A 20,394-nucleotide genomic window follows, 5' to 3' on the forward strand; every position below is an offset into this window, starting at 1 on the left:
AATTTCTTATAATGATGGTAAGGTGGCATGTCATGGGGCCTTTTTAGCCCCAGACCTCACTCCAGAGAATTCCAAACAGATATAGACAAGTGCCATTAGGACCCAGATCCTTTCCTCGGAGGCTATTTACACATAGGAATAGGATGTCCTGAAGCATCACTTCCCCCCACTGAGGTGTTGATAAGTCTGGTTATCAGAAAGATATTATTGGGAGTGTGATACACTGGGCATTTACATTTTCCTGATAGGTTAGTCATATGAAAGCTGACAGCGAAGGGAAAAGAACAGCAATGTGGTGCAATATCAACAGACAGCTGTCCCCTGGCTTCTTGATAAATAGGATGACTCACATTGCTAAGTGGTGTGGTCACTGCCAGAGGAATGGCCCTCTCACATTTCTTCCTGATTCACATATTCAGCGGGGTTGGCTTATTGGCCCCTCCCTCTTCGGCTTCCCAGACACTGAGTCTGGAATGAAAATTCACCTGCCTCTGAGTTGGCTGCTGAGGGGGCGGGGGTGTTACTTGGGTTCCCAGGTTGGAAGATTATCTCACCCAGCCCAAGCTATATAAGCTGACCGGTGTGGAGGGGTTCATTCCACAGCAGCAAAACACACAGACCCACTTCGGGCAAACATGATGGTACTGAAAGTGGAGGAGCTGGTATGTAAGACTCATTAGCTTTACTCAGTGAAAACTGGCTCAGTCTTTGTTTTTATTTGAAAATTTTCTTTCAGGCCTGGTGCATAGGTATTCTGAAAATGTCATATGCGGAAAACTGTTGGTTGATATGATGGAATAAGTAAAACTGGAAAAAATGGAACTGCCAGTAATGAATTATCTGCATATTGTCCATTTTTTATCTTCTTTCGTTCCATTACTAAAGTGTGGAATCACATGTAATTATCAAAATGCCTTAGGGAAGATGTTCTATTTCAAGGCTGTATATCCAGAAACTTTATAACTCAAGGCTAAGAGTCATCAAAAGGACCTAACATTGAATAATTTTAAATAATCAGAGGGGGTTGTGGCTTTCCTAGGAGAGATGTGAATAAGCAAATTAAAAATAGATGTAAACATGTTGACCGAACTGAAACTTTTGTTTAAACAAGAGACAGGACAAGTACCTGAAGGCAATCCTGGAATACCTGTATCTACTCATTGCACCGAGGCGGGCCATCACCAGGGAGAGTGACCAAGGGCCTCCTGCAGCATCTTCTGTGGAGAGTGACCCAGCCAGGCTCTGCTGCTCTGACCCTGCCATCTTATTCTTCTGTAGGTCACAGGGAAAAAGAATGGCAATGGTGAGACAGGGGAGTTCCTGCCTGAGGATTTCAGAGATGGAGAGTATGAAGCTGCTGTTACTTTAGAGAAGCAAGATGACCTGAAAACGCTTCCAGGCCACCATGTGAGCGTGGGGGAACAACAGTGGCAAAGCGAGAAACAGAGAGAGGCAGAGGTAAGAACCTTCTCGAGGAGTCCACGAGTGGGAGGTTGGGGCTGTGGTGAGGGATGGAAATGCCAGGGAGGAAGGAGAGAAGAAACAAAAGAAATGTAATCATTCCAAAGACTTCATCAAATTCTAACCCATGAAGAGGCAGCTTCTATGGGGCAGTTGTGGGAAATGATTCTTTAACAAGACTATCACTTCTGGATTCTGAATCAATGATTTAATGTGCTATGACTGTGTCCTGATTGAAAGACAGACTTGGAAAGAAAAACATACCTAGTGAATTTCTGATGTACATGGTGTCTAGGTAATCCCAGTGAAGAGAGACTTTTTTCCTCAGTGACATGGTTGGCAGTCCATGGATTATTGTTTTGACGATGTCCACTATCTGTACTGACACAATCTGTGTTGTGGATGAGTTTTATTATTTACTAACCACAGATAAAATACACATTAGTTAGCTGTGGTCAGTCCCAGGACAATCTGTTTCACAGGTCCTGCTTAGTTGGCCACTTGAAAGAGATAGGTATTAATATTTCAGAACTTTACACTTATTATTGGATTCTTTTAGGTTAAAAAAAAACTTTAATTTTTGAGGGCGATAAAACAAATTCCACAGAAATCTGGGGGTTATTTATGTCAGTAATTACAAAATAGACACTTAGAGATTAGATTGTATCTCCAGTGAGTCAAGGGCTGATTCTATAAGCAAAGGAAGTGAAGATGAAGGAATTAACTGAAAAATTAGACCCTCAAATATCTTAATAAGAAAGTCTAAATTGAAGTCAAAGGTTTATTTAAAAAATTTTTTTTGCCCGAACTTTTTTTCTAAAATGACTTCGCAGTTTGTTTAGACACAACCAGAATGCTTGTCAGTAGAACCCACCATATTAAGAAATGTGAATTTCTATTTTAGCTCAAGAAGAAGAAACTAGAACAAAGATCAAAGCTTGAAAATTTAGAAGACCTCGAAATAATCATTCAGCTCAAGAAAAGAAAAAAATACAGGAAAACAAAAGTTCCAGTCGTTAAGGAATCAGAACCTGAAATCATTGTAAGGACTGTCTGGTTTTGTAGTATTACATGTGTGGGGTTGCACTGCCCATTAACCCATCGCTGTTGAGTCGATTCAAACTTATAGTGATCCTATAGGACAGAGTAGAACTGCCCCATAGGGTTTCCAAGGCTATAATCTTCACGGACGCAGACTGCCGCATTTTTCTCCCAAGGAGAGGCTTTGAAACACCTACCTTTTGGTTAGCAGCCAAGTGCTTAACCACTGCACCACCAGGGCTTATACATGGATATAAGTTTCTGTAGAGGGTTTGGTTGAATGCTGGAAAGATCACAATAATGCTCATACTATGTTTTTGGCTTTAGACAGAACCTGTGGATGTGCCCAGGTTTCTAAAGGCTGCCCTGGAGAACAAACTGCCAGTAGTAGAAAAATTCTTGTCAGACAAGAACAATCCAGATGTCTGTGATGAGGTAAGGTTTATACGAAGTATTGAAAAATCCAGCTCATCAATTTTGTCTTTCTTAAATGCTTTACTGCAGCCTGGCTGATATGGTGCCAAAGTCATTCCACCTGAATAGTTTCCCCAGCTGTTGGCACATATGCCAAGGATCGAAATAGGAGAGCACAGTGGTTCCCTCCCTCAAAAAAAAAAAAATCTGAATGAGTGCTGTGAATCATATTGTTTTCTATACTCTGCCATACTTCTAGCTGATTTTTCAGTCTGTCTTTAACTTCTTAGATCCTTGGGAAATAAGGCAGGGCCAACGAGTCTCCTTTGCAGAAATATACCCTCAGCATCATCTTTGCTTGGGCCCAAACACATCAGTGCTGAACTAAGTCCCAGCTCAAGCACTACTTGGCTCTTTGATCTTTAGCAGCTAATTTACATTCTCTGGGCCTCAGTTTCCTTATCTGTAAATAGAAGGTATTGGAGTGAAATAATACCTAAAGTTGTTCCAGTTCTGTTGTTGTTAGGTGCCATTGAGTCGATTTCAACTCACAGTGACCCCATGTGATCAGGTAGAACTGCCCTATAGGGTTTTTTAGGGTGTAATCTTTATGGAAGCAGATAGCCAGGTATTTTTCCCATGGAGCCACTGGGTGGGTTTGAACTGCCAACCTTTAGGTTAGCAGCAGAGGGCTTAAGCGTTACATCTCCAGGGCTTCTGTTCCAGCTTTAATAGTCTATTAATCCATTCATTTCAAGTCAGTTTATCAGAAAACATAACTCCCTCTTGCATTCTTTTCCTCATAAACTGAAATGGGGGATCATTTCTAAAGTTGAACTACAGAAATAAATCTTTCTTTTAAAAATGAATTGAATACTTTTTGATATTCAACCTAGCTACAATCCTAGATAGAAGAATACCAACTGATCTGCATGGCAGATGCTACACAAACCACAGAGGCACAAAATTCAAGAAAAGGAAAACTCAGCATTTAGGTAGTTTTGAACCTTTAAGTTTGCATCCCTCAACGTAGACCTCTGAGCATTTAGAAACGTGCATTGCAGGAAGCTCAAATCTCAGTTGTAGGATAGTTGTGCTAGTTATTCTGCAATTTGAGTAGATTTGACATTTCTAGTTCATAAATATGCTCTCGAGTTTCTATCAATTAGGTCATCAGAGTCCCCAGCCTTGTGCTTCTTAGTTGAAAAGGAAAGGATTTATGCACGTTCTCAAATGCGTTGCTATCTCTTTTTTCATCTCTACCCTGACAGTATAAACGGACAGCTCTTCATAGAGCCTGCCTGGAAGGACATTTGGCAATTGTGGAGAAGTTAATGGAAGCTGGAGCCCAGATCGAATTCCGTGATATGGTAAATATATTTCTTTGCTTGGAAATGAGCCCAAATAAGTCGACTATACCAAGCTTGAGAAAACCTACAATGAATATCTGGGCTGATGGGATTGAAAATTGATCTGAAAGAACTGGGTAAAAGCTCATTTCTCCATACAAAGGAAAGTTGGGAGATGGGACTAGGTCATGTGGAAAGTATTTTCCATACATACTGAAAAGGAGAGGAGTGTTCCAGGGAAAGGAAGGAAGTACAAGCTGTTGAACAGAATTCAATATCCTCGTAAGACAGTTTGGTCATTATCAAGTCAGTAGCATTACTGAGAAATAATACATTCGGTGCTGGCCTTTCAGCACACCCCTGGCCTTCCATTATACCTGGCAACCTGCTCATGGCCCCTGGACTGCCAGCAATGGATCAGCATTCTCTAGCTGCACACTTTATATGACAGATGCCGATTACCATTGATGAGATTTGGGGCTAGACTGTATACTAACTTGCATCTACAGAACGTAGCTGCTTCTCAGACCTCAGTAATTCGGCCACTGTGATTTCTACTAAGACCAGTATATAGCATACTTTACACACTGAAGCTTGGGCTTAGAAAAAGCTTTATTTATTTAAATGAAGCCCAATTTGACTTCAGAGCAAAGTGGAAAGTGGATACCCAAAGCTTGCAAAGGACTTGGCCAAGATGGAAGCCAAAAGAAAAACACATTAAAAAAAAAAAAAGGTAGAAGAAATAAAAAAAATAATAATGCTTGCATGTAAAACCCATTGCAGTCAAGTCGATTTCAACTCATAGCAACCCTACAGGACAGAACAGAACTGCCCCATGGGGTTTCCAAGGCTGTATTCTTTATGGAACCAGACTGCCTGTATCCTTCTTCCATGGACAGGCTGGTGGGTTCTAACCACCAACCTTTCGGTTAGCAGGCAATCACTTAACCACTGTGCCACGCTAAGAATCTCAGGGGTGGGATTTGGAGGGCCAGGGCCATACCAAATAGAGCAGTGGTAAGGGAGCCCTGGATGAAACAAAACGGTGCGCCATGACCACAGGCGAGAGCGGTGGTGGTAGAGGCTGTGCTAGCATGAATGACAGCAGAGAACAAGCAAGAGGTGGAGAAAGACCAACGAGGACCCAGGATGATCTGTGAGATCTGAATTAAAACCTTTTGGAAGGGGCTATTGTCCTTCTGCCCAAGTTTTTAAGTACTGCCTGGGTTTTTTAATACATTTGTCTAGAACTTTCGTGTGTATTTGGCAAAAATGGTTAGAAGTTCTGACCAGATGTGGATTTGAGTATCTCTTCTGCCACTTCCTAGCTGTGTGTTCTTCTTGTTGTTGTACGTTGAACTTTTTGGAGCCTTGCCTTTCTCATCTGTAGAATGAGCATAGTAACACCTACCTCAAAACGTTGCTGTGGGGAAAGATGCGCCTCGAGTGTGTAGCGCTATGGTAGAACTTAGCAAATTCTCAAATGGTAGTTCTTATGTTTTTTTAATTAGTAGATTTCTGAAGAGCCTCCTAATGATACACACGCACACAAATACACGCATGAGTACATACACTCACATGTACAGTTCAACTAAAACATTTGGCAAGAATTTTCAACTACAATAGTTAGAATTAGCAGTCTAGATGAGAGCAACCCACTGTTACTAAAGAAGTCCTAACAAACCTCAGGATCTCTTGGGCCTCAGAAACCAAGTATTAATTCCCTTGACCAGGTTCTTACTGACATTACCATGTCCATTTACTTCCCGGTCTAGCTTGAATCCACAGCCATCCACTGGGCAAGCCGTGGAGGAAACCTGGATGTCTTAAAATTGCTGCTGAACAAAGGAGCAAAAATCAACGCCCGAGATAAGGTATTTCCCGTCCTCCCTGTCTCTGCCTCCCAGCCTCGTCCCTGCAGTCAGCTGAAGCCCGAGCCCAGTACAGGCACCCTAGTGCCCATTTCTCCCCCTCCGATGTGCCTTGGGGTCTGGGGCAGTCTCCGCCCTGGCTCCCGGCCAATCAGCAGTGTTTGCAATTTCCCAGTTGCTCAGCACAGCGCTGCATGTGGCCGTGAGGACCGGCCACTACGAATGCGCAGAGCATCTCATCGCATGTGAGGCGGACCTCAACGCCAAAGACAGAGTGAGTCGCCTTATTCCTTATTTATTTGGAATCACTCTCCAACCCGGGGTTCTCTTGCAGGGTCCGCTTTCTGGGTTCAGAGCCACCCTGAGCCTGTTTGTTTGTTTGTTTGTTTTTGTTTCTCTAGGAAGGAGATACCCCTCTGCATGATGCCGTGAGACTGAATCGGTATAAAATGATTAGACTCCTGATTATGTATGGCGCCGATCTCAACATCAAGAACTGTGTAAGTACTAGAAACAGGGGCACTACCTTTGGGCTTTGTAATTTACAGAAGCATTTCTTAAATATGTGAAAATATTCCCACAATGGTAGTATTTGATGGAGGGTGGAATCTTGTGATGGTTTAAATGTTCTGTCAATTCCGATAAGGACATTGTAAACCATGGCAATAACTCAGGTCACTTGATCAGAGATGGAGAAAGATGTAGGGACTGATATGACTTAAGTGGGAGTCTCTGGGTGCTACATTGTAAACCTTGGCAATAACTCAGGTCACTTGATCAGAGATGGAGAAAGATGTAGGGACTGATATGACTTAAGTGGGAGTCTCTGGGTGCTGAAATGGTTACCGCTTTTGGCTGCTAACCAAAAGGTTGGTGGTTTGAGTCTACCCAGAGGTATGTTGGAAGAAAGTCCTGGCAATCTATTTCCAAAAAATCAGCCATTGAAAACCCTATGGAGCACAGTTTTACTCTGACACCCGTGGGGTCACCATAAGTTGGAACCTACTTGATGGCAACCGGTTTTTTGGATGACTTCAGTGCATAATATGTTGTTGTTGTTATGTGCCAACAAGTAGATTCTGACTCCTAGCAGCCCTACAGGACTGAGTAGAACTGCCCCATAGGTTTTCCTAAGCTGAAATCTTTACAAGAGCAGATCACCAGGGCTTTTCTCCTGCAGAGCAGCTGGTGGGTTTGAACTGCTGACCTTTTGGTTAGCAGGTGAGCACTTAACCATTGTGCCACCAGGGCTCCTTAGTGTATAATAAAAAAACCAAGCCCAGTGCTGTTGGGTAGATTCCAACTCATAGGGACCCTATAGGACAGAGTAGAACTGCCCCATAGAATCTCTAAGGAGCGCCTGGCAGATTCGAACTGTCGGCTCTTTGATTAGCAGCCAAGGCACTTAACCACTACACCACCAGGGTTTCCTAGTGTATGATGGTACCTAATAACTTTTAAAATTTGGTCTTGAAAATAAAAGATGGTCAAAACTATTTACCTTCACAAACACCTGTGTCAGGGAAGACCAGTCTGCCTTGGCCATCCTTGGCTGTGCAAGACCTGGGATAGTTCCCCAAAATGGTGTAAAGTTTTACAGTGGCCAGGGCAGCCAAGGGCCAATGAGTTCAAATGAATCAATATTCAACCTGAGTAATTCAGAATGGTCCTCTCTTCCTTACACCAACATGAAATGTGTCAACTTTTTTCCAGGGTAGCCATGCTTTTGCCTACATTTCTGAGATAATTTCCATTCATTTTCCAGTTTGTCTGCACATCCCACAAAATAATTCCTTTTCTTGGGCCCTGAAGTCCCTTCTATAAGCATTAATTTAGTTTCTCCTCTAAGCAGGGAACATAATTAACTTTTCCTCATGGTCACAATTCCCAGACAAACATCATCTAATATAAGCTTAAAAAATACCACTTGGAGGAAAGGGTGTAAATTACTGAAGAAAAAATTGAAAGAAGCTTTTGGTGAATCACTTGCTAAGAAGGAAAAAACCCAGTCATCTTATAGTGTGAATAATTTTCTCCTCTTATTTGTGTTATTATGAGACCAAGAGGAATATTTTATCATTAAAAAAATAACTGGCTTGGTGACAGAAACAAAGAATAGTGATAAATGGAGACTGCTTGGGATGGGACAGTGTTAACTGTAGGGTTCCCTCAAGCTTAATAGTGGGGCTAGTCTTAGCTAATATTTCTTAAAACTGTCTGAAAAAAGTAGATTCAATGAAATCTGCAAAGCTGTAGAAATTATGTTTTTTTTTTTTAAGGCAGTGAGACACTAGCAGTAGAGATAACTAGCATACAGACTTAGGGAAACTGTGTAAGTAGGCAGAAAATCAGGAGTTGTACTTTAATAGAGAGTAATTTTTGGGTTTTTAGTGAAAAGAATTTTAGAGAATAACCCAAAATATACAAACAAGTTTCCAAAAAAGCATTCTGGACCTATTAATTTCATTGACCCAATGTATTGATGTTTCCAAAAAAGACCAATAAGCTACTAGATGCCATCTTGAAGGTAACTAGAAATAATAATACACAATACATTATTATATCCTTGTCCAAAACTCTGTCTTCATGTCTACTGATAGTATTCTTCAAGAAAGACACACGGAGGTGGGTAAGTTTTAAACTAAAGGTTACAAGGCCACTAACTCAAATGCCTACAGGGGCCCGGCAGATCACATGAAATTTTTAAATAGTTGGCTGGTGGTTCTGTGTACCTAACCCTTGTAAAGATGTTGGCCCTTCCCCAAGCCAGTCCACTGTGGCTGTGTGGAACCACGGGTACTGTGTTACCAGTTCCTTTGATTTTTTTCACAGAGGTCACAAATCCAATTGGGAAATCTCAGGATTTCTAAATGTTGCCAATTAATTCTAACTTAAAACAAATGGAAGCTCTGTTTGGGCCAAACAAAACAGGTCTACAGGCTGATTTGCATCTCATAGCTGCCAGTTTGTAACCTCTGAGTTAAAGAGGTAGAAATACTTCAGAATAAATAGAGGTGGAAAAATTTAGGACTTTTCATCTGTAAAGACAAAAATTGAGAGGTGACGCAGTTTTAATTTTTATAAATATCCTGAGACACATAGATAATGGAAATAAACATTCGGTTTTAGTAAGTTATTTACTCACATATGTCTCTGACATCAGCTTCAAGAAGTTAATTTTCTGGGACAGCCCAATGTAAATTCTGAGTTCTGAGAAATCTGCTCCCAGGAGCAGTAATGATACTGTGGCAGTGCAGTACCTGAGTACTTAAGCCAAAGGGTTGAAGCAGCTCGTTTACCACCAGTTTCTATCAATCAAGAAATCATTTTCCAAATTAATAGGAACTGGTTCTCAATCAAGAGGGATACCACGAGCTCCCCACATGCATTCTACAAGGTTCTAGAGATACATAGAGGCATTTTTTTTTTTTTTAACTTCAAAATGACTTGCAGTGGTACTATTGCCACTGTAGTGTCTAGGGACCAGGGATTTTACCAATACCTGGGGAAACCCCCACAGGGAAAAGACATTACTAACCTAAAATGCCAAAACCATCCCCTTGAGAAAAGTGAAGGCCTGGTTTGAATATAAACACCAAAACACACGTAGAGTAAACATTAAACACTCTGTAACATGCGTCTGTATGTTACCTCGTTAAACATACACAGAGAGAGTATGTGGATGTATAGATGCCACCCACCTGGCAGTCAAGTTTTCTTATTTGTTTTGATCAGGCTGGGAAGACCCCAATGGATCTGGTGCTGCATTGGCAGAATGGAACCAAAGCCATATTTGACAGCCTCAAAGAGAACTCCTACAAAGCCTCTCGCATAGCTACCTTCTAAGGGCAATAACAACGGACTTTCATCAACTGCTTTTCACTGACATTTTGAAAGCACGACCCAAGAGAAGAGCAACTAGCTGTAAAACCTAGCTTTGGTTTATCAAACTGTGGTAAAGCTGTACCTAATGAAGTTTTGAGAAAGCACGGGGATATAGGTATTCACATTTCCATTAGTTGAGTGAAATTCACCTTATTTATTTTTATTTATCCCAGCTTATTTATTTACCTTGATGCCACTGGTATTTAGACCCTTCATGGTCATCATTTGGTGATCAAAGCTTAATTTGTATATACATTTCCAGAACCTTCCCAGAAATGGTTCTTAAATGAGAACAATGAGCAATGCTGGAAGTGCCGGCTTAGGTATCACCTCACTCATGTAAGATATTTCAAGGTGTCTTTAAAAGACAAAGGTGATCATTGCAGCCCTCTTTTCTCCTGAATTTTTAATGCTGAAGTTTGAAGGAGGCAACGGAAGGCATATAGTGACAGGAAAGAAAGGAAGCAAAGTCAAGTGAAAGGGATTCCGTGAGAAGGACAGTAAAGGCAGCCATTTCACCTCTGGGCCTGGTATTTGTTACCCAGTCATGCACTGTATCAAGGTGACGAGAATGTCATGAGTGTACGGGCAGGGTAGTGGACAGAGCGGGCAACTGGGTCGTGCAGAAATGAATTTGCTAAAAAAAAAAGATGAAAGTAAATACAAACTGTAAATGTGTAAATGTATATTGTGTTGTATGTACATTTTATATTCATAATACAAACAAACTCCAAACCTCTTTCTCAGTCTTTCTATAAAGTATGGTGGGAAAGGACCATGTGAAAAAGACTATTTAGGAGGAGTTTTTTCATTGTCTTCCACATTTTTAAATGTGGAAGCACTCTCAAACTTTAATTTGTATACACATCACCTGGGGGTCTTGTTTAAAATTCAAATTCTGATTTAGACGGGGTGGGTCCTGAGAGTCTGTGTGTCTAACAAGCTTCCAGGTGTGAGCTGTGATGTGCCAACATCACACTTGAGCAACAAGGCTGAGAGAACCACACAGGTACAAAGGAGTTAAACGTCTCTCAGGCCCAACGATGCGGAGACAGAGACCCCTGGTGGGCACAGCGATTACTGCAAGTTAATCAAGTGTTTCTTAGGACGTTCCCACTAGGGCTTGACTAAGCAGAAAAAAGAAATCAAAACCACACCCATTGCCGTGAGTCAATTCCAACTGATAGCGACCCTATAAGATGGAGTAGAGCTGCCCCATAGGGTTTCCAAGGAGCGGCCGGTGGATTCGAAGTGCTGACCTTTTGGTTAGCAGCCGTAGCTCTTAATTGCACCACTTGTGGGCACGGGCTGGCAGTGACAACGGCTTCCCACGAATGAACACACCCAGTCAAAGATTTCTGACCTTAGAAGTTATTTTGTTGCCAGACGCTGGGCCAGGTGCCTCAGACATGTGGTGAGAAAAACGCATCATCCCTGCCCTGGCCTCCTGAAATAGACGAGTATTAAATAATGACAGAAATAAATATATAGTAGTAATCTGTAGTAAACCTAATGACAGAAAAAGTACAGAGAGCCCTATGTGAGGGTGTAAAATACAGAGTAGAGGGGTAACTAAGGCATGGCGTGTAGAGCCTCCTCCCTGGCCTATGCTTGAGGAGTGGCGCTAATGAGCAGTTTCAATTGGCCATTGCAGTTTCCATCACCAGCTGTGAGAGATCCTTCGGCAATATAAAACTAATTGCCATAGGCACTTGGTAGATGGTTCCCTGATGTGGAGGCACATAATTTGATGAGGAGGGGGCGGTTCTACAGAAACTTCTTTGCAGTGGGGACTTTTAGGGTGAGTCTAAAGGATAAGTTACTCAAGCAGAGTGTTCCAGGTAGCAGGAAGAGCATGGGGAAGGGCAAGGATATAGGGACAGTTTGCTACTTGCAGAAATTTATGGAGGTAAGTGAAGGCCAATGTGGAACATAGAACTACCAGGACAAGTACCCCCCAGAAAGCTCACTCCAGATAGGATCATATACACAACCTTTTAGATACGTCTCTAATGTTTGGGAGGGTGTGTAGAAAGTCTTTCAGTTAGCATGGCCGTGAACACAGAGTTGTGAGGATGGTTTGAGATATTTTTCTACTTCACTACCTAGTCTCCTGTCAATCCACAGAGTCCACCTACCGCAAGCATTTTAAGTTTCGTTCTGTCATCTTCCTTTCTTCCAATCCCCTTTTGCCAGACTTCTGCCCTCCCTGCAGGGTCCTGGCTCTAACCTGGCAGATCCTTAAGGATCAGAGTCCTACTAATTCTTCAGAGTAAAGCACCTACAACCAGACAACCTGCTAGTACTGATGTCTCCCTTGGTGTAACCTGAATGTGGTGTTATGGAATCAAATTATTTTCATAATGTCTTCAACTCCCCCTCTCCAAAAAAGGTGGAAGGATAAAGGAGAAAAAAAGTGAGGAGTTAAGGAAAAAAAAAAAACTTTCGTGTTGCCACATATAAATATTTGCACTACTACAGAGGCAGAGGGCATGAGAGACAATGTGGAATAAATCCAATTGGAATAAAGCCAATCCAAGTTCTCTTTGCTAATGGGAAGGATAAACACTTCAGGCAAAAATTCCAAGTCTCCATCACACAAATGGGTAACTTTTATAAGCTCCTCATGTTCCCACCTGACTCAGCTCTTGGCCCTTGATCAGTCTTTTGTCTTTCCTTCTCTCAGTGAAGGGCACATCCAATGGCCAGTCAAGAATCCTGGAAGTTGTTCTTGACCTTTTCTTTCCCTCACTCCTCCTTTTCAGTCAACCACCAAGTCTTCTTACCTGGTACGTTGCAGTTGTTAGGTGCTACCAAGTCGGTTCCAACTCACAGCGACCCTATATGCAACAGAATGAAACACTGCCGGTCCTACACCATCCTCACAATCATTGTTATGCTTGAGCTCATTGTTACAGCCACTGTGTCAATCCATCTCCTTGCCTCTTTTTCCCTGGCCCTCTACCAAGCATGATGTCCTTCTCCAGGGTCTGGTCCCTCCTGATAACATGTCCGAAGTATGTGAGACACAGTCTCACCATCCTTGCTTCTAAGGAGCATTCTGGTTGTGCTTCTTCCAAGACAAATTTGTTCATTCTTTTAGCAGTCCATGGTATATTCAATACTCTTCACCAACATCACAATTCAAAGGCGTCAATTCTTCTTTGGTCTGCCTTATTCATCGTCCAGCTTTTGTATGCATATGCGGCAATTGAAAATATCATAGCTTGGGTCAGGAACACCTTAGTCGTCAAGGTGACATCTTTGCTTTTCAACACTTTAAAGAGGTCTTTTGCAGCAGATTTGCCTAATGCAGTGAGTCTTTTGATTTCTTGACTGTTTTTTCCATGGGTGTTCATTGTGGATCCAAGTCAAATGAAATCCTTGACAACTTCAAGCTTTTCTCCGTTTATCATGATGTTGCTCATTGGTCCAGTTGTGAGGATTTTGTTTTCTCTTTGTTGAGGTGTAATCCATAATGAAGGCTGTGGTCTTTGATCTTCATCAGTAAGTGTTTCAAGTCCTCTTCACTTTCAGCAAGCAAGGTTGCGTCATCTGCATAACGCAGGTTGTTAATGAGTCTTCCTATAATCCTGATACCCTGTTCTTCTTCTTCATGTAGCCGGTTCTTGGATTATTTGCTCAGCATACAGATTGAATAGGTATGGTGAAAGAATACAACCCTGACGCATACCTTTCCTGACTTTAAACCAATCAGTAGCCCCTTGTTCTGTCTCAACAGCTGCCTCTTGATCTATGAACAGGTTCCTCATGAGCACAATTAAGTGTTCTGGAATTCCCATTCTTCGCAATGTTGTCTATAACTTGTTATGATCCACACAGTCAAATGCCTTAGCATAGTCAATAAAACACAGGCAAACATTCTATCTGGTATTCTCTGCTCTCATCCGGGATCCATCTGACATCAGCAATGATATCCCTCATTCCACATCCTCTTTTGAATCTAGCTTGAATTTCTGGCAGTTCCCTGTCAGTATACTGCTGCAGTCACTTTTGAATGATCTTCAGCACAGTATTATTTGTGCGCGATATTAATGATATTGTTCAATAATTTCTGCATTTGGTTGGATCACCTTTCTTGGGAATATGCATAAATATGGATCTTTTACAGTCGGTTGGCCAGGTAGCTGTTTTCCAAATTTCTTGGTATAGACAAGTGAGCACTTGCAGCACTGCCTCTGTTTATTGAAACATCTCAATTGGTATTCCATCAACTCCTGGAGCCTTGTTTTACACCAATGCCTTCAGTGCAGCTGGGACTTCTTCCTTCAGTACCATCAGTTCCTGATCGTGTGCTACCTCCAGAAATGGTTGAACATCGACCAATTCTTTTTGGTATAGTGACCAGTGTATTCCTCCATCTTCTTTTGATGCTTCCTCATCATTTAATATTTTCCCCATAGAATTCTTCAATATTGCAACTCAAGGTTTGAATTTTTTCTCCAGTTCTTTCAGCTTGAGAAATGCCAAGCATGTTCTTCCCTTTTGGTTTCCTGTCTCCAGGTGTTTACACATGTCATTATAATCCTTTACCTTCTCTTCTCGAGCCACCCTTTGAAGTCTTCTGTTTAGCTCTTTTACTTCATCATTTCTTCCTTAGTTTCAGAGTCTATTATGATATCCATTTTGGTCTTTCTTTCCTGTCTTTTTAATGGCCTCTTGCCTTCTTCGTGTATGATATCCTTGATGTCATTCCACAGCTCGTCTGGTCTTCAGTCGTTAGTGTTCAATGTGTCAAATCTATTCTTGAGATGGTCTCTAAATTCAAGTGGGATATGCTCAAGATTGTATTTTGGCTCTTGTGGACTTGTTCTAATTTTCTTCAGTTTCAACTTGAACTTGCATACTAACAGTTGTTGGTCTGTTCCATAGTCGGCCCCTGGCCTTTTTCTGACAGATGTTACTGAGCTTTTCCATTGTCTCTGTCCACAGATGGAGTCAATTTGATTCCTGTGTATTCCATTCAGTGGGGTCCACATGTATGGTTGCCATTTATGTTGTTGAAAAAAGCTGCTTGCAATAAAGCAGTCTTTGGTCTTGCAAAATTCTACCATGCAATCTCCAGCATCATTTCTATTACCAAGGTTATATTTTCAACTACTGATTCTTCTTGTCTCCAACTTTCACATTCCAATCACCAGTAATTATCAATGCATCCTGATTACATTTTGATCTATTTCAGGCCTTACCAAGTATACAACAGAAATAGTTCTTTAACCTGTCCACCTCGTCCTATCCCATGTGCAACTTCCCTAGCTCAGATCACCATGGTGTCTCCCTGGATTACTCAAAGGACCTTGATGGGTTCCTGGGCTCCAGGCTTACATCCTGCCATTCTGTTCTTCAGGTTGCAGCCAGAGTGATTTTTTCTAAAACACAAATTGGTCAAATCATCTTCCTCTTTAAAACCTTTCAACGTATTTACCCCAGGATAAATGAAAACTTAATGTTTTATAAAATCCTTAAAATCTGGCTAGTGTCCTTTATTCTCATCTCTCATTATTTTCTGAATCAAACTATAAATTCTAACTCTATTGAATTTTCAGTTCCTTAAAAGATCCAGGCACTGTTACTCTTTTTCACACACTGTGCCAGCTCCTTAGAAGGCTCTACTTCCCACCCCTCCCTGCCCTGCATAATTTCTTCTCACCCCTCCTCTTTGGTTTGGCTGTATTTCCTCTGGAAAGCTATCCTACAGCCCTTAAAAAAAAAAAAAATTTTTTTATTTTGTTAATTCCCACCTGTGTGTTCCTGTTCTGCTACTCCCCACCCCCACCCCGCCCCAAGTTATAACATATATCACATTGACTCCATCTGTGGACAGAGACAATGGAGAAGCTTAGTAACATCTGTCAGAAAAAGGCCAGGGGCCGACTATGGAACAGACCAACAACTGTTAGTATGCAAGTTCTATATCAGCACTATATCAGACAATGTTCTGCTGCTATTCATAAGGGTTTCACTGGCTAATGCTTTTCAGAAGTAGACTGCCGGGTCCTTCTTCCTAGTCTGTCTTAGCCTGGAAGCTCAGCTGAAACCTGTCCTCCATGGGTGACCCTGCTGGTATCTGAATACTGGTGGCATAGCTTCCAGCATCACAGCAACACACAAGCCCCCACAGTACGACAAACTGACAGACACGTGGGGGAAGCAATACATACTCATTATAAATACACATTATACACATGAGTAATGAAGGCAAACATCAACAATAATCTTAATTTCATGGCATTCTTCTTGATTATTTCTGTGCACATTACACATTTAGTTTTATAGCTTTGTTTTCAATTGAACGACTTATCATATACATGGCATTCTTTTGTTCGAATGTACAATGAATCATTTAACTAATTTTTTAACTATTAGAAGTTTAGGTTGTTTCTATTTCCCCACTATTTTAGACATTGTTGCAACGAATATCCTTATCCATGCACCTTTTATACCTAAACATTCCTGAAGAATAAATGTACAGAAGGAACTATGAGGTTAGTATATCTCCTTCCATAATATATGGAGCCCCGGTGGCGCAGTGGTTAAGAACTCAGGTGCTAACCAAAAAGGTGAGTTCAACTCCACCAGCTGCTCCTTGGAAACCCTATGGGGCAGTTCTACCCATCAAGTTTGGGTTTTTGGTTTGCACAGTATATATGATTGCCTTTCTCCAAGATCTTGATAATGCTGGGTTTTATCCATCTTTTTTTTTCAACATGACCAGCAAAAGAAAGGTATATTTTTGATGATTTTCCACTTATTGGAAAGCTCAGCATCTTCATGTTTACTGGATTTTTTTTTTTAATTGTCCACCCGCTTTGCCCAATTGTGTATTGTTTTCTATTAGCCCCCTAGAAACAGTGCTGGCAATGAGGCTTTTGTGCAAGTGAGTTACAGAGAGAGTGCTCTGTGAGGGAGTGAGGGATATAGAACAGCACATGAACAAAAAAGTTTTTAGGTGAAAGTTTACAAAGCAAACTTTAAATCTTTTGAGAACATACATATATTTTTTTATCGAGCTTTAGGTTAAGTTTGGAAACCCTGGTGGCGTAGTGGTTAAGTGCTACGGCTGCTAACCAAAGGGCCGGCAGTTTGAATCCACCAGGCACTCCTTGGAAACTCTATCGGGTAGTTCTACTCTGTCCTATAGGGTCGCTATGAGTTGGAATTGACTAGACGGCACTGGGTTTGGTTTTTTAGATGAAGTTTACACTTTATACACACGCAGTTTTCTGTATAAAGTGTAAACTTGGCTGTAATCCCTGCAATGTGTGAACACTCTCCCCTTCTCTACTTTGGGTTCCCCATTTCCATTTGTCCTGTTTTTCCTGTCCCTTCCCACCTTCTCATCTTTGCTTTTGGGCAGGTATTGTCCGTTTGGTCTCATGTACATGACTGAACTAGGAAAAACATTCTGCACCAATGTTATTGTTTTATAGACCTGTTTAATCTTTGGCTGGAGGCTGGGTGAATTTTGGGAGTGACTTCGGTCCTAAGAGGGTGTCGGAGGGCCATGGTCTCTGGGTTCTTCCAGTTTCTGTCAGACAAGTAAGTCTGGTCTTTTTTTGTTGAATTTGAATTTTATTCTACATTTTTCTTCTGCTGTCTGGGACCATCTAATGTGAACCCTGTCAGAGTAGTTGTTGGTGGTAGCCAGACACCTATCTAGTTGTTCTGGGCTCACGATGGTGGAGGCTATGACTTGTGGTCCATTGATCCTTTGGACTAATATTTTCCTTGTGTCTTTGCTTTTCTTCATTCTCCTTCCCTCTGGACTGGATGAGACGAGCAGATAAATCTTAGATGGCCACTTGAAAGCTTGTAAGACACCAGACACTACTCACCAAAGTTTGACACATTTTCTTTCTATGAACCGTGTTATGCCAACTGACCTAGATGCCCCTGGAGGCTGTGGTCCCTAGGCCTCAGCCCAGCAATTCAGTACCTCAGGGGGTTTGGATGTGTCTATGTAGCTTCTACGATTTTGCCTTGGTCAAGTTATGCTGACTTCCTCACACTGTGTACTGTCTTTCCCTTTACCAAAGTTAACATTTGTCTACTACTTAGTTATTGATTTCCCCTTCCCACCCCTCCCCTCCCTCATAATCATCAAAGATTGTGTCTTTGTGTGTAAATCTTGGGTTTTAAAAAATTAAATCTTTATCAGCCTTAGTTTACTGTTGTAGTTATTGGATGTGAAATAGACACTCCTTTCCCAAATAATGAATAACTGACACTTAGTAGGTACTCTGCTCTAAAACCTCCATAAATATTAATCTAACACAATAATCCCATAGGTAGAGAGAACAGATGAAGGAAATGAGGCACAGAGTGGTTAAGTAATTTGCCCAGGGTCACAGCCTTTGAGTGCTAGCAGGACTGGGATGTTAACGCAGGTAGGTTGTCTTCAGTTCACGCACTTACCTAGTATGCTGTACTGCCTCTCCCAAACAGGTAACCAGTTGTCCCAACATGACTTACTGTATAATCCATCATTTCATCTTATTAGAGTGTTTCACTAATCTGAATTCCTGCACCAATACAGTTTTAGTTACTAGTGGCCTGTACTCTCTAATTTTCAGTACAGCCCCTCCCATTATATTTTCCCCTGAAACTTCCTAGCTATTTTCTTTCAGATGAACTTTTCATTTGACGGAATCCAAACGACAGACATATAAACAAGCAAACAAAAATATCTGCAGGCGTTTTGAGTTTGTTACCTAGACTAACTTGGGGAGGGGTAGATTTAGTTTGAGTCTCCTCATTCAAAAAAATACAATGCCTCTCCTCATGTATCCGTCTTCCTTAATTTCTCTCCCTGCTTTCATTTTCTCCACAGAGGTCCCAAACATTTCTTGGTCACTTACGTCTTTGTGAATAGGATCATTTTTAAAAATCATATAATAGGTTATTGTTAATTAAAAAAAAAAAAAACTATTACCTTCTCTGTATTTATTTTATAAATGGCCATCTTGCTGAACTTAATTATTAAAGGTACTGTCATCTTGTAGCAACTGAATCAGCAGTGGTTCATGTTATTTACAAAAAACAAACACTACAAGGAAACCTGACTGCTGCCACTCACTGGTGACCAGCCATCATGCCCTCCTATTTTGAACAACAGGACAGGCATATATTCACAAAGCTGGTACAACTGCAAATACATACCATGCAAGTGTGCATAAATTAAGAAGCACCGGTATTCCTTTTAGTTGATACTCTTGAGTTTCCCAAGACATCTGCAAATAATCATTTTACCTTCTTTGTAATGTCACATTAAAATCCTCATATATATATATATATCTGCTGCAACTGAGGCTAGTACATGTCAGTCAACTGAAAAAGTAGACTAAGGAGGGGCATCATAAAAAACAAACATACATCCCTTTAACATTTCATATGAGTTTAAAATACATAAATTTGCCAGTCTCTTAAGGTCAAAGTCTTTTCTTGAGCACATGGGTCCACTGGTGGGAGAGCTGCAGTTGTCTTTGTCGCGTTCCAGTTTCTTTAAACTAGCAAGAGAACTTAGGACTCCAGTGAAGAAATCTGAGTGCAGAATTTTTATTCAATCTCCCCCCAATCTTGCTTGTCCTGCTCACACCTAATTTGACATCAGTTCTTTTTAACAACCCGCCTTTTTCAAACCTTTTAAAAGCGTCTTCTCAGTTTTCCTGAGAATTCTTTTTTTCTCTTATAGTCCATCAATTTTCATTAATTTACGTAATTTCCAATACTAAATACCTGTTCCCACAGAGTCAACTTTGACTCACATGGTGACTCCATGTATCAGAATAGAACTGTGCTCCACAGGGTTTTTAATGGCTGTTGGAAAGCAGATTTCCAGGCCTTCCTTCTAATGTGCCTCTGGGTGGACTCGAACTTCCAAGCCTTTTGGTTAACAGCCACGCGCATTACCTGCTTGCGCAACCCACCACCCAGAAACTCACAATACTAAATACAACTGGCATAAGCAGACCTGTGGCTGAACAGCTGGCTTTTGGTAAACTCAAGGGGAGTGAGGGTAGCAGCCAAGCGGCACACTAGAAGATGGCAGACCATTGGTGTGTGGGTTTAGCACGTAGTGGCTGTCGGTTTTACAGAAGGAATAGACCAAGTAGGGCAGTCCGTAAAATTGATCAAGGAGAAGGTGGTCAAAACGTTTTATATTTAGAACCATCATGTTTAATATATACATGTATGCACAGATACATGTGTGTGTGTGAAATAGTCTATTTTTATTTTGCAAGAATTTTTATCATTGCTTGTTTTTTAAATCAGGAATGGATTTTAAATTTTATCAAATGTCTTTCTGGCATCTGTTTACCTGTTTTTCTCATCTGACCTATTAATATGATAAT

The 20,394-nt window shown here is 41.2% G+C and overlaps 1 protein-coding gene across 1 annotated transcript; it reads left to right on the forward strand.

Annotated features, from left to right (window-relative positions):
- The first annotated feature begins 538 nt into the window (after positions 1–538).
- ANKRD1 (ankyrin repeat domain 1) lies at positions 539–10,707 on the forward strand. The gene is made up of 9 exons (XM_003409240.4): positions 539–662; positions 1,279–1,458; positions 2,366–2,503; positions 2,830–2,937; positions 4,188–4,286; positions 6,041–6,139; positions 6,312–6,410; positions 6,538–6,636; positions 9,872–10,707. Exons 1-9 carry the CDS (start codon positions 636–638, stop codon positions 9,980–9,982), a joined length of 960 nt encoding a protein of 319 aa, XP_003409288.1. The 5' UTR covers positions 539–635; the 3' UTR covers positions 9,983–10,707.
- Positions 10,708–20,394: the final 9,687 nt, after the last annotated feature.

The sequence above is a fragment of the Loxodonta africana genome, chromosome 16, assembly GCF_030014295.1.
Source record: "Loxodonta africana isolate mLoxAfr1 chromosome 16, mLoxAfr1.hap2, whole genome shotgun sequence".
NCBI lineage: Eukaryota > Metazoa > Chordata > Mammalia > Proboscidea > Elephantidae > Loxodonta > Loxodonta africana.

Bases quoted from the DNA above. Each gene is read 5' to 3' on its own strand.
- ANKRD1 (XM_003409240.4), top strand. From the start codon at position 636: ATGATGGTACTGAAAGTGGAGGAGCTG. The intron at 6,411-6,537 runs GTGAGTCGCCTT...TTGTTTCTCTAG, and splicing joins ACCTCAACGCCAAAGACAGA to GAAGGAGATACCCCTCTGCA. The intron at 6,637-9,871 runs GTAAGTACTAGA...TGTTTTGATCAG, and splicing joins ATCTCAACATCAAGAACTGT to GCTGGGAAGACCCCAATGGA.